The sequence below is a fragment of the Leucoraja erinacea genome, chromosome 36, assembly GCF_028641065.1.
Source record: "Leucoraja erinacea ecotype New England chromosome 36, Leri_hhj_1, whole genome shotgun sequence".
Taxonomy (NCBI): Eukaryota; Metazoa; Chordata; class Chondrichthyes; order Rajiformes; family Rajidae; genus Leucoraja; species Leucoraja erinaceus.
The window spans coordinates 11926677-11944960 of NC_073412.1; the positions used below are offsets into that span (position 1 = coordinate 11926677).

General features: G+C 47.1%; 1 protein-coding gene across 1 annotated transcript in view; it reads left to right on the top strand.

Moving 5' to 3' along the window:
* The first annotated feature begins 12558 nt into the window (after positions 1–12558).
* Positions 12559–18284, top strand: part of tbc1d2b (TBC1 domain family, member 2B) — an 89882-nt gene continuing 84156 nt past the window's right edge. The window contains exon 1 of the mRNA XM_055662718.1: positions 12559–13005. Coding sequence (XP_055518693.1) covers positions 12667–13005 — 339 coding nt within the window. The 5' untranslated portion in view covers positions 12559–12666. The remainder of the gene's footprint in view (positions 13006–18284) is intronic.

Sequence of the window (18284 nt, forward strand, 5' to 3'; positions counted from 1 at the left end):
GCCATGATCATATTGAATGGCGGTGCAGGCTCGAAGGGCCGAATGGCCTACTCCTGCACCTGTTTTCTATGTTTCTATGTAAAACCGTTCCCTTTAATTCAGGCCCTCGAGTCCTGGCAAAATCCTCGTATGTCTTCTCTGCACTCTTTCCAGATTAACAACATTTTTCCTGCAGCAGACTGACTAAAACTGGACACTATACCCCAACTTCAAAATACAATGAGTAGCTGCAGCACCCAGCACAAGATCATACCATTTTAATGGCGATTCAAGGAACTATAGATGATTAGTTACAAGGCAAGACAAAGTGCCGGAGTAGACAAAAATGCTGGAGAAACTCAGCGGGTGCAGCAGCATCTATGGAGCGAAGGAACTAGGCAACGTTTCGGGACGAAACGTTGCCTATTTCCTTCGCTCCATAGATGCTGCTGCACCTGCTGAGTTTCTCCAGCATTTTTGTCTACCTTCGATTTTCCAGCATCTGCAGTTCCTTCTTAAACAAAGTGCTGGAGTAACTCAATGGGTCAGGCAGCGTCTCGAGAGAACATGAATAGGTGATGTTTTGAGTTGGGACACTTGTTCAGTGCGGGGAAGCTGAAAGAATAGTGGCAAGTGATATATACATCGTATATGTGACTTGTAATGTCAGAGGATGGAATGTCGGTGGAATGGGACATGGAGGGGGAAGGGGAGGAAGTGGAGAACAAGGAAGAGAAGGGGTAAAAAAGGGGAGGGGAAGAGAAGGGGGTTTGTTACCTAAAATTGGAGAATTCAATATTCATGCTGTTGGGCCGCAAGCTACCCAAGTGGAATAAGAGGTGTTCATAAGATCATCAGTGATAGGAGCAGAATTAGGCCACTCGGCCCATCAAGTCTACTCCACCATTCAATCATGGCTGATCTATCTCTCCCTCCGAACCCCATTCTCCTGCCTTCTCCCCATAACCTGTATTAATCAAGAACTAATTAAACTGTTTCTCCAGTCACTGCGGCAATGAAGGAGACCCAGGACAGAAAGGTCAAAATGGGAATTGGAAGGGGAGTTCAAATGGTTAGCAAGTAGGAAATACAATAGGCCTTGATGGACCAAGCACAAGTGTTTGTCGAAACCCTTGCCGAGTCTACGCTTGGTCTCTCTGATGTAAAGGATGCCACACAGGGGACACCGACTGCAGTAGGTGGTGTTAGAGGAGGTGCACGTGAACCTCTGTCTCACCCCAGTTGTCCTTCCAGGTGTGACGGAGGTTCTCATGGTTCAGAGGTTTCTGTCCTGGGCCTCCTCCAGTGTCAGAACGAGGCCACACGCAAACTGGAGGAACAGCATCTCCATATTATAGGCAATAGGTGCAGGAGTAGGCCATTCGGCCCTTCGAGCCAGCACCGCCATTCAATGTGATCATGGCTGATCATCCACAATCAGTACCCCGTTCCTGCCTTCTCCCCATATCCCCTGACTCCACTAGCCCCTAGAGCTCTATCTAATTCTCTCTTGAATCCATCCAGTGATTTGGCCTCCACTGCCCTCTGTGGCAGGGACTTCCACAAATTCACAACTCTCTGGGTGAAAACGTTTTTTCTCACCTCAGTCTTAAATGGCCTCCCCTTTATTCTAAGACTGTGGCCCCTGGTTCTGGACTCGCCCAACATTGGGAACATTTTTCCTGCATCTAGCTTGTCCAGTCCTTTTATAATTGCATATGTTTCTATAAGATATCCCCTCATCCTTCTAAACTCCAGTGAATACAAGCCTAGTCTTTTCAACCTTTCCTCATATGACAGTCCCGCCATCCCAGGGATCAATCACGTGAACCTACACTGCACTGCCTCAATCACAAGGATGTCCTTCCTCAAATTAGGAGACCAAAACTGTGCACAATACTCCAGATGTGGTCTCACCAGAGCCCTATACAATTGCCCACTAACTTCCTCTAACTTCACAATTTGCTCCTCTTCTACCCTTAGCTTATGCTTTTTGTCTTTTCATTTCTGGCCTTTGTCCAACTATCAGTCCATACCTGCATACCTCCATACCTGTATACCTCCAATGCCTCCATACCTGTATACCTCCATACCTGTATACCTCCATACCTGCATACCTCCATACCTGTATACCTCCATACCTGCATACCTCCATACCTGTATACCTCCATACCTGCATACCTCCATACCTGTATACCTCCAATGCCTCCATACCTGTATCCACCTATCATAGAAACATAGAAACATAGAAATTAAGTGCAGGAGTAGGCCATTCGGCCCTTCGAGCCTGCACCGCCATTCAATATGATCATGGCTGATCATCCAACTCAGTATCCCGTACCTGCCTTCTCTCCATACCCCCTGATCCCCTTAGCCACAAGGGCCACATCGAACTCCATCTTAAATATAGCCAATGAACTGGCCTCAACTACCCTCTGTGGCAGAGAGTTCCAGAGATTCACCACTCTCTGCGTGAAAAAAGTTCTTCTCATCTCGGTTTCAAAGGATTTCCCCTTTATCCTTAAGCTGTGACCCCTTGTCCTGGACTTCCCTAACATCGGGAACAATCTTCCTGCATCTAGCCTGTCCAACCCCTTAAGAATTTTGTAAGTTTCTATAAGATCCCCTCTCAATCTTCTAAATTCTAGAGAGTATAAACCAAGTCTATCCAGTCTTTCTTCATAAGACAGTCCTGACATCCCAGGAATCAGTCTGGTGAACCGTCTCTGCACTCCCTCTATGGCAATAATGTCCTTCCTCAGATTTGGAGACCAAAACTGTACGCAATACTCCAGGTGTGGTCTCACCAAGACCCTGTACAATTGCAGTAGAACCTCCCTGCTCCTATACTCAAATCCTTTTGCAATGAAAGCTAACATACCATTCGCTTTCTTTACTGCCTGCTGCACTTGCCAAGCTTTGTCCTGCCCCTCCTCTCTTGCAGCTTCCTCCCACCCTCACCACAATCATTCTGTAGAACGGTCCCCAATCCAAAATGTCACCTAGTCATGAGGTAGCGTCTCCCCCAGCTGCACCACTGTGCTGACTGTTCTTGCACTGTCCAGGAGAGGGCGTGTGAGCAGAGGTGTGGGAAGTAGAGGCAGTGTGGTCCACTCCTTTTGTCTAACTGTGGGGAGGTTTCAGGATGGAGGTTCGTCAGAGACTCCAGTGTGGAGTAAAGGAGTAATAGACAGAAGATCTGGGGTGGCACGGCGACGCAGCAGTAGAGTTGCTGCCTTACAGCGCTTACAGCGCCTGAGATCTGGGTTCGATCCTGACTATGGCTTTTCCCAGTAGCTCGGTACACGTGACAGTAAACTAAACTGAACTCCGGGTGCTGTCTGTACGGAGTTTGCACGTTCTCCCCGTGACCTGCGTGGGATTTCTCCAAGATTTTCAGTTTCCACCCACTCTCCAAAGACATACAGGTTTGTAGGTTCATTGGCTTGGTATTCAGTATTCCGTATTTACTTTAATGTCATTTTAACCGAGTACTTACATACACAGATGAAACAAAAAAAATGTTTCTCGATCAGTTCCCATCAGTGCGGTTAATAAAAACAGAATAAATACATATGGCTTTAAAAAAATTAAAATTAACATATCTAAAAATAGGCCTAAAATTGAAATAAAAACAGATATTCAGACCGAACAGTGGCTTTGCTTTGAGCAGGTGCCCAGCTGTCAAAGTATGGGCGAGGTTAGATGTGTTGGTGTATGATATATGGGGAGGGGACACAGTCCGTTAACCAGTCTTATTGCCTGTGGGAAGAAGCTGTGTAGCATCCTGCTGGTTTTGCAGCTGATGCTCCTGTACCTCTTCCCAGATGGCAGAATGGAGAAGATGTGGTGTGATGGATGATAGGGGTCCTTGATAATGGAGATGGCTCTGCTGATGCTCCGCTTCTTATAGATCTCCAACAGGAAAGGGAGTGGGGCACCAATGATCCTGCTGGCTGTCTTCACTATCCTATTGAGTTGGTTTTGCTCATAAGCCTTGCAGCTCCCAAACCAGGAAGTGATGCCGTAGGTCAATATACTCTCGATGGTGCCCCTGTAGAAGGTCCTTAGATGAACAGTAGGGAGACCTGTTTTCCTTAGTCTCCGGAGAGGGTGGAGCCGCTGCTGAGCTCTTTTGATCACTGCTGTGGTCGTAGAGGTCAGGTCATCTGCCAGGTGAAGTCCCAAGAACTTCACACTGCTGACCCTCTCCACAGCAGCCCCATCAATATGCAGCGGAGTATGATGTTGTTTACCAGCCCTCCTGAAATCGATCACTTGGTCTTTTCCACATGGAGGGTGAGATTGTGGGATCTGCAGCACTGGTGTAAATGTAAATCGTCTCTAGTGTGTGTAGGATAGTTGTTAATGTGTGGGGCATCGTTGGTCAGTATGGACTCGGTGGGCCGAAGGGCCAGTTTCCGTGCTGTATCTCCAAACTAAACAAAACTGGAAGAACAGAATGGAGGAAAGACGGGAGAAGTATAGTTTACACAGCTGTAGTCTGTGGTCTTGTAACGGACTGCTGATCTGATGAAGGGTCCCGTACATAACATGTTATCTGTTGATAGACACAAAATGGTGTCCTTTGTTGGCTGTGGAGTAGGTGATATCGAAGGGGGATATGGATACGAACAGTGGAACTGGCAGAACTACTAGGGGGAGGGTGGGGCGGAGAGAGAGGGAATGCAGGGGCTACTTGAAGTTAGAGAAACCAACATTCATACCGCTGGGTTGTAAGCTGCCCAAGCGAAATATGAGGTGCTGTTCCTCGAATTTGCGTGTGGCCTCACTCTGACAGTGGAGGAGGCCCAGGACAGAAAGGTCAAAGGTTTCAAAGGCCATTTATTGTCACGTGTACCAATTAAGGTTTAGTGTTATGCAAATTACCATACGGCCATATGGAAAAAAGAGCAACAAGACACACAACTCCGTCAGAGTTAACATAAACATCCACCACGGTGGATTCCCCACATTCCTCACTGTGATGGAAGGCAATAAAGTCCAATCTCCTTTCTCTCAGTTTCTCTTTCCACGGATGCAGCCTGACCTGCTGAGTTTTTATATAAATGTCTTGCATGGGCTTCAAAAGACAGCTTTTAGGGTCAGAACCCTTCTTCAGATCCGAAACGTCACCTATCCATATTTTCCAGAGATAGACGCAGAAAGCTGGAGTAACTCAGCGGGACAGGCAGCATCTCTGGAGAGAAGGAATGACTGACGTTTCGGGGCGAGACCCTTCTTCAGATTAGTTAGGGATAAGGGAAACAAAAGATATAGACGATGATGCGGAGAGATAAAGAACAATGAATGAAAGATATGCAAAAGTGTAACAATGATAAAGGAAAGAGGCCATTGTTTGCTGTTTGTTGGGTGAAAACGAGAAGCTGGTGGGACTTGGGTGGGGAGGGATGGAGAGAGAGGGAATGCCGGGGTTACTTGAAGTTAGAGAAATCAATATTCATACCACTGGGCTGCCTGGCCTGCTGAGTTCATCATCAACGTTGCAAACATCAACAGGCACGGTGCCTTACAATGCTATGTACGACAGTGATCGCAACTTCTACTGAAGTGTGGATGGTCGTTGGCTCGCTTGGAGCTCATCCGGCCTGCTGAGTTACTCCAGCATTTTGTATCTTTCTTTGGTATAAACCAGCATCTGCAGTTCCTCATTATATTTTGACCATCCCAAATTGCGGAATGAGATTCAGTTCATCAATCCATTCCCAATTCCCGGCATTAGGCTTCAGAACATTATTCAGATGCTGCTGCGTGCACTCGTTGACCTTCCACCATTCCAACACCCTGCTTTTAATTTACATTCCTGGCCATGATACAATGTTGGGTTTCGTTTCACAGTGGTGCAGAATTATTCTCTGTTGTGCATTCACTGTTTAACTTCTGAAGGAGATCTGAAGTGCTTTGTTTCCTGTATAAAATGACAACATTATGAAAGATGACAATGGACCGTTCAAATTGCAACACATTTGGTGCTGGTCAGTGGCTCGGGGAGGTGGGGCAGATCCTGGTCATGTGTCTTCTCAGGGACATCGTTAATGTCATCCCATGTAATCAGGGTTAGCATTGACAAGAGTCCACCCGTCAATAGTGCAGCGCACTGTAACAGCAAGTGAGGGTTGGAAACATAATAGCTTCCATTACAAAAACGGGTTTAGTGAACAGGAGGAACAAAGGAGCAAAGAGCAGGAACCTGTAGCAAGTGGTTCAGAGAGAACAGAGAATCTTCTGCTTGCAACAAAGGACTTGGAGCATAAACCAAGATTCATTGTATCGAGCTGAACAATAAATTCTCCAAGGTACACAAAAAAAGCTGGAGAAACTCAGCGGGTGCAGCAGCATCTATGGAGCGAAGGAAATAGGCAACGTTTCGGGCCAAAACCCTTCTTCAGACTGATGGGGGGGGGGGAGTGCTGCCTGTCCCGTGGGGGAGGGGGCATGTGAATAGCGAAGCTATGGAGAAGAAAGGAAAAGGGGTGCAGGAGGAGGAGTCCGAAGGCTGGGGGATGGGAGGAGTATTACTTGTATTACTTGCCAGGCTTTGTCTCTCCACCCCCCCTACTCTCCCCAAATGTCACTTTTCCACATTTCTTCTCAAGAATCCCTACTAAAATCAATCTGAAGAAGGGCCCCAAACTAAAACGTCTCCTGTCCATTCCTTCCACAGATGCTGCCTGGCCCACTGAGTTCTTCCAGCACTTTGTGCTTTGCCCAAGATTGCAGCATCAGCAGCCTTTTCCGTCTCCATATCATGGTTGACTGGTACTTTAACCCATACTCCTTGACACTCTAACATAAGAAAACTGCCGGTCTCAGTAAACAATAAACCTCTGTGTTTTTGTATCAACAATGACATCGAAAGTGTTACAAGGAAATAGTGTTAGCACACAAAGCTAGGGCAAGTTAGGGCAAGTGTCTGAAAACTCAGTCAAAGACGTCAAAACTGGAAATACTGGAGGGACTCAGCAGGTCAGGCAGCAAGTGTGGAAGGAGAAACAGAATTTAATCTTTCAGCTTGAAAGCATTTCCATCGGATGTCCAGCAACTGCTGGAGCTTTGATTTTCATTTCATTGCTGAAAAATGCAGGGTTTAGTTCAGTTTACAGATACAGCATGGAAACAGGCCCTTCCACACGACCAATCCACGCCAACCATCGATCACCCGTTCAAACTACCAGCTGTGCCAATGTGCCGATAATTAATGTTTTAGGAATGTAACATGGATAGGTGACAGAAGAAGGCCCCCAACTCGAAATGCCATGTGTCACCTATCCATGCTCTCCAGAGATGCTGCCTGACCCACTGAGTGACCCCAGCACTTTGTGTCTATTTTTCGTAAACCAGCATCTGCAGTTCCTTGTTTTTAGAGATATATTTAGGTGCCTGAAATGCAGACGCCAACAGGATTATTGAAGCAGAGGAGATACAAGGATGGGGAGATGGAAGCTGTGCAGAGATTTGAAAATATGTTGAGATATTAAGACACAGCATAATCACGGCCAGCGCGGACCAACAAGCGGAGAAGAGTGACGCTCACTCTGAGGGAGAGATACAATCACTGAGCCTCAAATCATGCCATCACAAAAGAGTTATAGCACAGAAACAGGTATAGTTGCTGCCTCACAGTGCCAGGGAGCCTGGCTCCATCCTGACCTTGGGTGCTGTCAATGCAGAGTTTGCACATTCTCCTTGTGATCACGTGGGTTTCCTCTGGATGCTCTAGATTCCTCCAACATGTGGCGTTTGTAGGTTAATTGGCCTTGTAAGTTGCCCATGGCATGTAGGGAGTGGATGAGAGGGTGGGATAACATAGAACGAGTATGAATAGTTGATCTATGGTTAGTGTGGATGGTGTGGGCCGAAGGGCCTGTTTCCATGCTGTGTCTCTAAAATAAACTACGAAACAGTCTGTGCTATTGTTTCTGATTCACATGAACCTCCAACCATTTTCCCTACAATGCTCCTGTAAATTACCCCTTAGTGCAAGTAAGGGGGCAAAAGGAGAATCTAGTGGCTATGCAAGAGAGAATAGGCTGCAAGGGTCCAGATTGGACAAGATGGGCCAAATGGCCTTGTTCTGTGTCATCTTAATTGTGTGCCCACATATCCTTGATTATTGGCATTTTTGCATATCTTCCACCCATCTCTCCTTCCCCTCTCCCCTGACACTCAGTCTGAAAAAGGGTCTCGACTCGAATCGTCACCTATTCCTTTTCTCCAGAGATGCTGTCTAACCCGCTGTTACTCCAGCTTTTTGTGAATGCCTTTGGTTTAAACCAGCATCTGCAGTTCCTCCCTACTCATTATAATAGTATGAATACTAATAATACTATTATTATTATTATTATTATTATTATTATTATTAATAATAATAGTATTAATAATATTAATAATGGAATAATAGAATAATAGTAGAACTTAATAATAACAATAATAATAATAATAACAATAATAATAATAATAATAACAATAATAATAATAATAATAATAATAATAATAATAATTTTGCTCCTGGCATTGAGCTTACCCCAAAATGTACTTTTGAATCAATCTGTTTCAACTATCCCAAATCATTACCTCATTTGAAACATTTAATGGTGCAAAGCTTTTAGTAACAGCCTGGGAACTGTGAACACAATTTGTTTTAAAGTGCTGGTGAGATGTTGCAGCGTGAAACTCTGCCACATGTACAGTAACACTAAGTAGCTAGTGTTCAGTGTTTCTCTTGTTTGCCAGCCAGAATGTCAGTAGGAAAGGCGAAGGAATTTAAGTGACTTATCGCTAAAGAAATATTGTTTCCAAATGCAGTGTCAATTGGTGGTGCGTTAACAACAACTTGGATTTACACAGCGGCGAAAATAATTACATGTTCGCCGGAGTAATTGTGAAACAAAACTGAGCGCAGTTACAATGCGGAGCAGGAGGAGCAGGGTTTAGCTTATGTGGGGTTTTTGAGAGAATTTTAAATCTGGCCTTCACAGCACTTTCACATTTACGTATAGGAAAGAACTGCAGATGCTGGTCTAAATCAAAGGTAGACACAAAATGCTGGAGTAACTCAGCGGGACAGGCAGCATCTCTGGAGAGAAAGATTGGGTGACGTTTCGGGTTGAGACCCTTCTTCAAGCTGATGTCAGGGGCGGGATCAAGATAGAATGTAATCTGAGACAGTAACACTGGTGGGAGAACTGGGAAGGAAGAGGGGATAGAGAGGGAAAGCAAGGGCTATTTGAAGTCAAAGGTCAATGTTCATACTGCTGGGGTGTAAACTACCCAAGCGACATATGAAGTGCTGTTCCTCCAATTTGTGCTGGGCCTCACTCTGACACTGGAGGAGGCCCAGAACAGAAAGGTCAGTGTGGGAATGTGAAGGGGAGTTGAAGTGCTGGGCCACCGGGAGATCATGTAGGTTTAGGCGGACTATGCGGAGTTGTTCAGCGAAACAATCGCCGAGCCTGTGCTTGGTCTCATCGATACACAGGAGTTGACACCTGGAACAGCAGATGCAGTAGATGAGGTTGGAGGAGGTGCAAGTGAACCTCTGCCTCACCTGGAAAGACTGCTTGGGTCCTTGGATGGAGTCGAGGGAGGAGGTTTAGGGACAAGTGTTGCATCTCCTGTGGTTGCAGGGGAAAGTTCCTGGGGAGGGTGTGGTTTGGGTGGGAAGGGACAAATTGACCAGGGAGTTGTAGAGGGAACAGTCTCTGCGGAAAGTAGACAGAGGTGGAGATGGGAAGATGTGGCCAGTAGTGGGATCCCATTGGAGGTGGTAAAAATGTTGGAGGATTATATGTTGTATACGACGACTGTTAGGGTGGAAGGTGAGAACAAGGGGGGGGAGGAGCAAGAGTGGAGCTGTGGGATATCGAGGAGACCCTAGTGAGAGCCTCATCTATAATGGAAGGGGGCAACCCTAAAGAATGAGGACATCTCCGATGACCTGGTATGGAACACCTCGTCCTGGGCACAGATGCGGCGTAGACAGAGGAATTGGGAGTAGGGGACAGAATCTTTACAGGAAGCAGGGTGGGAAGAAGTGTATTCTAGATAGCTATGAGAGTCAGAGGGTTTGTAATGGATGTAATTCAATAATCTGTCTCCTGTGATGGAGACGGTGAGATCTAGATACGGTAGGGAAATGACGGAGATGGTCCAAGTGAATTTGAGTGCAGGATGGAAATTAGTGTTGAAGGTTGATGAAGTCAGTGATTTCTGCATGGATGCAGGAGGTAGCAGCGATGCAGTCAATGTAGCAGAAGTAGAGTTTGGGGATAGGGCCAGTGTATGCCTGGAACAGTGATTGTTTGACGGACCATACAAAGAGGCAGGCATGGCTGGGGCCCATAGCTACGCCTTGGATTTGGAGGAAGTGGGAGGAGTCAAAGGAGTAGTTGGTAAGGGTAAGGACCAGCTCTGCTAGGCGGAGGAGAGTGTTAGTAGATGGAAATTGGCTGGTTCTGCCCTCCAGGAAGAAACTGAGGGCTTTAAGACCTTCCTGATGGTGGGTTGAGGTGCAGAGTGACTGGACATCGATAGTAAAGATGAAGGAGTGGACCTCTGTAAATTGATGTTAATGTGTAGGGAAAGTGGGATAACGCAGAACTAGTGTGAATGAGTTCATAGATATTGCACAGAAACACGCTCTTTGGCCCACCGATTCCCGTCCTTCACACACTAGGGATAATTTGCAATTATACCAAGCCAATTAACCTACAAACCTGGACGTCTTTGGAGTGTGGGTGGAAACCGGAGCACCAGGAGAAAACCCACGCGGGTTATGGAGTGGACGTACAAACTCCGTACAGACAGCACCCTAATCTGATGGGAGTAATTCCTAAATTCCTGGGAAAATTTTGGGTTGTGGGAAAGGCAAAATTAGTCTGAAGGATTCCGACCCGAAACATCATCCATCAAAGTTCGTCAGAGATGCTGTCTGGCCCACTGAGTTACTCCAGCACTTTGTGTCTTTTGTTCTGTAAACCAGCATCTGCAGTTCCTTGTGTCTCCAAAATCACTTAATGATTTCATATTTCCAGCATTATTGTTTTAATTTTCTTGGATGTGTTTACATGTCATCAACACTTGTGTTTTGCTGAAGAGTCGATAGAAGGCATTCGAGCATGAAATGTCGCCTGTCCATTCCTTCCACAAATGCTGCCCGCCCCGCTGAGTTCCTCCAGCATTTGTGTGGGATGGAACTGCAGATGCTGGTTTAAACCGAAGATAGACACAAAAAGCTGGAGTAACTCAGCGGGTCAGACAGCATCTCTGGAGAAAAGGAATTGATGACATTTCGGGTTGAGACCCTTCAGTCTGAAGAAAGGTCACGACCCGAAACGTCACCTATTCCTTTTCTCCAGAGATGTCGACTGACCCACTGAGTATTCCAGCACTTTGTGTCTTTCTATAGACATGATATAACTTTAATTACTTTTGCAACAGTGTACAAGATTGCTCAAGTCCATACTCTAATGGAAAATTAACTATTGACCTTAGTGAGAAGGGGTCAGATCCGAAACGTCACCTAGTCCTTTTCTACACAGATGCTGCCCGAACTGCTGAGTTACTCCAGCACTTTGTCTCCAGTGCTGCCAACCTGCCACTTTGTCTGCAACCTGAAACACTAATCGTTTCTCTCTCCATAGATGCTGACTGGCCTGCTGAATATATTGATAGGAAGGAATTGCAGATGCTGGTTTACACCGAAGATAGACACAAAATGCTGGAGTAACTAAGCGGGACAGGCAGCATCTAGAGAGAAGGAGTGCAGTCTGAAGAAGGGTCTCGACCAGAAACATCACCCATTCCTTCCGTCCAGAGATGCTGCCTTTCCTGCTGTCACTTCGGCATTTTATGTCTATCTTTGGTGAAAATCATGTTTTTAATCCTACAAATTAAAAGCTCCTGTTTCATTTGGCTTTGTTTCCCGTTGCTTTTAGAGTTGGCATACGAAACCCCAGCATCTGCAGTTCCTTCCCACACATTGTTGCACTCCAAGTGAACTTGTATCATGACTGGAGACAAAACACTGGAGTTACTCAGCGGCTCAGACATTTCTCCTTTTCATTTTCCTTTACCCCAGAGATGCTATCACCTATTCATTTTCTCCAGAGATGCTGCCTGACCCGCTGAGTTATTCCAGCTTTTTGTGTCTATCTTCGCTTTACTGACACCAGCATCTGAAGAAGGGTCTCGACCCGAAATGTCACCCATCCCTTCTCTCCAGAGATGCTGCCTATCCTGCAGAGTTAGTCCAGTTTGTTTTGTCTCTATCTGCAGTTTGTTACATTCCCAGTGAAGTTGTATCATGAGCCATTCACGCGACCATTGCCGTCCTCGCTGACTGCGCATGTGCAACAGGCCTGGTGGTTGCTGGGAATTGTAGTGCTATTGAGTGGACAAACGCGTTGTGGGGGGCGGTGTGCGCAGGCGTTGTCCGTGGACTGGAGGATTCTGGGAGTTGTAGTCCGTCCGCATGGCATTACCAGCATTAGCGGCAGAGGTTGGACTACAGCACCCAGCGCCCGCTGCGCCCCCTGCAGGCGGCGGCCGGGCGGGCAGGCGGGCAGTCAGTCAGTTAGTCAGTTAGTCAGTCAAAGAGCTCGGCGGCTTCATGGCCGGAGCTTGAGGGGCTGCCCGCCGTCTGCAACCGCGCTGCCCGCCCGGATCATGAGGGAAGAAGAGGCCGCGACCCCCGCAGCGACACCAGGGCCGGAGGACGCGCTCCCCGCCCCGGTCCTGGAGCGCTCGACCAGCCTGAGCCGGGAGCTGCCGCCCAAACTGTGCGGCTACCTGAACAAACTGTCCGGCAAGGGCCCGCTCAAGGGCTTCAAGAGCCGCTGGTTCGTCTTCGACCCCCGCCACTGCCACCTGTACTACTTCAAGGGGCCGAGCGACGCGCTGCCGCTCGGGTACATCGACATCGCCGATGCCAGCTTCACCTACGACCTGGAAGCCGAGGAGGGGCAGCTGGAGATCCGCTCGGCGGGGAGGGACTACACCCCCAAGGTGAGGGGGGTGCGGGCAGGGGAGGGGGGAGTGGGGGTGGACAGGAGGGTGGAGAGGGGACACCCGCGGAGGAGTAAAACAGGAGCAAGATCTGGGGGAGACAGGGAAAGGTTGCTCTTGGTGGGGGTATATTGTGGAGGATGTGGGTACATTGTGGAGGATGGGGAGGTGGGATATAGAAACATAGAAAATAGGTGCAGGCGTAGGCCATTCGGCCCTTCGAGCCTGCACCACAATTCAATATGATCATGGCTGATCATCCAACTCAGTATCCCGTACCTGCCTTCTCTCCATACCCCCTGATCCCTTTAGCCACAAGGGCCACATCTAACTTCCTCTTAAATATAGCAATGATATGGGGGGGGGGGGAGACTGAAGCGAGTGGGGATATGGGGGAAGGGAGTGCTGTGGGATGGGAAGGGGAGTTGAGGTGGGAGTGCTCTCTCGGGAGGGGAGATGGGGTTGGGAGTGCTTTGACAGGAGGAGTGGGGGGTGAGACAGGGTGGGGGGGGGGGGGGGTTCTGGTGGGGAGATGGCTTGGAGGTGAGTTGTGAGGTCCGGAGTGATGATGGAGGGTGGGGGGTAAGAGTGAGAAGCCTGTTGTGTCTGAAGTGGGAAGGAGGGATGGTGGTGATGAGCAACAAGGATGTTACAACGAGAGAGGTAATTCTCTACCAAGAGATGTTTAAGAAGGAACTGCAGATGCTGAAAATTCGAAGGTAGACAAAAGTGCTGGAGAAACTCAGCGGGTGCAGCAGCATTTATGGAGCAAAGGAAATAGGCAACGTTTTGGGCCGAAATGGAGCAAAGGAAAGTTTCTCCAGCACTTTTCTCTACCAACAGAGTTGGGGAATAATGGATGATTTGGGATAAGAATGTGAAGTAAGAGTTTCATTGTTCTGGTTTGGTACGTATAAGACTATCGGACAGAGCAGTAGAATCAGGCCATTTGACCCATCAAGTCTGCTCTGCCATTTGATCATGGCTGATCTAGTTTTCCTTCTCAATCCCATTCTCCTGCCTTCTCCATGTACCATTTGACACCCTTACATATCAAGAACCTATCAATCTCTACCTTAATAACATCCAACAAAACACTGTTGATGCACTTGAGGAGCAGCAGACAGAGTTATTGAGAGAAAAGTTAATAAGTTTATGAAACTGAAGTTAAATAAAAATGATATGAATACTCTGTGAATGGGAGTAGTAATGGGGAGTGAAAGTTGCCATTTCAGGTTTCTGGCATCTAGTTTTTTTTGAATAATAGTTGAGAAACTGAATGTTTGGTAATTGGGTGTGACTTGGGTTTCTGGTCAATGAGAAGAGTATTTAAAGAATTGCACAAATCTGGTGCTCAGTCTAATCCAATCTTCCCTGCCACCTAGCTCGGCTGTTGTTTGCCATTTGTTCTAAATCCACCGCATGCAAAGAGAATTGAACTCTCGTTGAGGAACCTACTTTTTTAATTTCGGTAAAAATACCTTAAATCAGTTGTCTGAAGAAAGGTCTTGACCCGAAACGTCACCCATTCCTTCTCTCCAGAGATGCTGCCTGTCCTGCTGAGTTAGTCTAGCTTTTTGTGGCTATCTTCAGGCCACTTCCTTCTATTTGTTTCTACTCAGTGGCTGGGTGCACTGTGCCCAACTTCAGTGTCAAGGGCAGTGTCCCAGCATTGTTAAACAGTCAGTTATGCATATTCTGAGTACAGGTATTACAATTACAACAAGCGCCCTAATTGTGGGAGTTTCCCAATCAATGAGATTAAATTTTGATGAAGGGTTACTTTGTCAACTTAAGTTAAGCGGGGAGAAGTCCAGATGTGATAATTCCTGGATTTTTCAGGACAATAAATTTGTCTATGTAAGTGGCTCTGCTGTCATCTTAATATATACACCGTGCATTATCTTTTGTTAGTAAATATGGGGAAATGCATGAAGTGAATGCCTACAGCAGTGAGTGTTACTCAGAAGTTTGGCATGTTAAAAATTCATTTTCAATCGTGAAACAACATAACTGCTGGTAACAACAATGTTTGAAGAACCACCTCTGAAGGAAAGTAAATATCAAAAATAGTTTTGATGAATTGCATTAAAAAGACCAATTTTTTACCCCATACCCGCTCTATCCACTTGAGCATAGCCCCCAACTCGCAGGCACGTCTGGAGAGGGGGGGGGGGGGGATAGAGGGTAGTAGAGAGGGAGGGGGCAGAGACAGAGACAGAGGAGGAGGAGGGGGGGGCAGAGGCAGCGGAGAGGAGGAGGAGGGGGGCAGAGGCGGCGGAGGGGAGCGGGGCGGGTGGCACTGGGCTGCAGCAGGCGGCCGGTTGACGTCACTCGCAGCGTGAGACCCATTGTTTGCTTATTCTGTATTTTTATTTCTATATTGCACTATTACTACGGACAGACGCTAAACTGCATTTCGTTGTACCCATACTTGTATCTGTGCAATGACGAATAAAGTTGAATTGAATTGAATTGTGACGTCATTAGCCAAAGCCAGCCGGTTTTATTTTCTAAATTATTTCAGATTTTTTAACATTTTGATTAATAACTCGAGAAATAATGCTGGAAATTTTCAGATAAGGCAATTTTGGACTCCACGGGATAAATCTCTACCGGAATATGTACAAATTTTACCGTTACCCCGTCGTTTTTTTTTAGAAGATGTGATCACACACAAACAAATAAACGAATACACATCCAACGGAGGGGGGGATGATATGGTGGGGAGGAGAGGGGGGGGGGGGGGGAGATGGGGGGAGAGAAGCTGGGGAGGTAAGGGGGGGAGCGACGGGGGGGTGGGGAAAGAGGGAGAGGGGCCCGGGGGGGGGGGGGGGGGGGAGAGGAGGGTGGCGGGAGGAGGAAGGTGAGGAGAGGAGGGGGAGGGGAGGAGTGGAGGAGGAGGAGGGGGGGGAGAGGGAGAGGGACCCGACCCGATTAGAGATGGACCCGAGGGCCTGACTTCTAAACCTGGGGGAAGAGAGAGCCCGGCGGGCAGGCAGCGAGCGGGTTTATGAGGCAGAGTCTTGAATGGGGAGCAGGGAGCGGCGACCAACTTCATCTCCGGTAGCGTCTTTTGAATAACGGGGGGCGGGAGGGAGATGGGGAGGGGGGGGGGGGGAGTGGGAGAGGAGAGTTGGAGAGGGAGAGGGGGGGGGTGAAGAGGGAGCGAGGGTTGGGGGGGGGGGGGGGAGGCCCGTGCCAAGCCGAGAAGCAGACCCAAGCCGAGGCGCGAGCGTGCGTCTGCCAAAGGAGTGCGGGTTGGGCCGCCGCAGTCTTCAGCTATGATCTTTGGTCTTCAGTCGATGGGCCGACTTTTGAATAACGAGGGGGGGGCGGTGACGTCACTTGTAGCGCGAGAGGCGGCAGGCAGGCAGATCCATTGTGACATTAGAGATAAGGATAAGGATTTGTTGGCCACTAGGTAGCCACGGTTATTAATGTGTCTGCAATGACAGATTGATTGCCCAAATATTAAGATTGACTCTTAATTCCTGTGGAACAAGAAGGTTTGATTTAGAGATACAGCGAGGAACCAGGTCCTTAGGCCCACCGAGTCCTCACCAACCAGCGATCCCCACACACTGGGCCAATTTACACTTATACCAAGCCTATTAGCCTACAAACCTGTACGTCTTTGGAGTGTGGGAGTAAACCAAAGAACTCGGAGACAACCCATGCAGCTCACAGGAAGAACGTATAAACTCTGTACAGACAGCACCCATCATCAGGATCGAGTCTGGGTCTCTGGCGTTGTAAGGCAGCAACTCTACTGCTATGCCATTGTTATGTCCATATTCAAGATAACTAATAATTATTAGTCTAGGGATAGATAACTGATAGAAAAACACTTCACATTTGTCAAATTAACTGCAGAAAGATTTTGCATTTATGATCATGATCACAGTTCCTTGACATCTCGCCCGTTGCAATTTCCCACCTCATCCAGAATTCATCTTTTCACTTTTTCTAGGGGGATTGACGAAGTCATGTGTTAAAAAGATTGTGCGAAAGGAAACTGAAATGATCTTTGTTGGGAAGACTTGAACCCTGAATTTATTTTCTTTCCATGGGTGCTTCCCATCATGCTGGACATTTTGTGCATTTAAAAAAATTCCATCTTTGCTAGGACAGGGTGAATAGTTCACCCCACAGCACCCGAGTGTCTTTTATTTGTTACCTATCCTTTGTCTCTCTGAAATGTTAGTTTCAGTGTTTGAATTCAGTTTTTTGATTAGTGAGTGAGTTTGTGTACATGCAATTTATGATTCCTGCTAACACTGGGAAAATATTGCCCTTGTTTCACTGATCACTGTTGTTGAGGATGTGGTGGAATCTTGTAAAGTAAACTAGTGGCAACATTGCACAACAGTTCAAGTTAATGAATGTGCCAAATGCCACTCCAGAATCAACACAGTATCTAGGAGGATCCTCCAAACATTTTATTAAAAATTGAGGGTCAGTGACAAATCAGGAAATAATTTTCCATCCAAAAGTGACCATGAGAAGGTGGATCTTGTCTTTAAGCAGGTACATAGAAAGTAGGTGCAGGAGGAGGCTATCGGCCCTTCAAGCTAGCACTGCCATTCATTGTGATCAATCGTGGACAGGTGTGATGAAGGGACTCTCAGTGTTGATATGTTGGGGAGTCTTAGAGTGATACAGCGTGGAAACAGGCCCTTTGGCCCAGCTACACTAGCCCCACTACACTGTCCACACTACACTGTCCGCGATTGGCCCAAATCAGTCCTATCCATGTACCTGTCTAACAGTTTCATAAACATTGGGACAGTCCCTGCCCCAAATACCTCCACTGGCAGCTTGTTTCATACCCCTACCACCCTTTGTGTGAAAAAGTTACCCCTCTGATTCCTATCAAACCTTTTCCCCTTCACCTAAAACCTATGGCCTCTTGCTGTCAATTTACCTACTCTGGGCAAGAATTGCCCAGTTACTATCCATTAATGACCGAGAAACTGTATTATATTTAAGTCTAAAAAACTGCATGACTTGGGGGGACTTCTGGGTGATTGCATTTCCATGCATCAACTAGAGGTTGTCAATTTGCCTGATGGTGTCAGAGGGCCTGGTGTGTTGCTATGGTCACGAGAGAACAGCAGCATATTCATGTTGTATGTTTGTGTGAGGTTATCTACCATGGGCTCGAGTGACTACCTTTCCATAGAGCACTTAATTCTCTGCAAACACCTTGGGATGTGTACATTTTTTCTCTTTTTATCAAATCTACAAAATCAAGAGAGCAATAGATCGGGTGGACG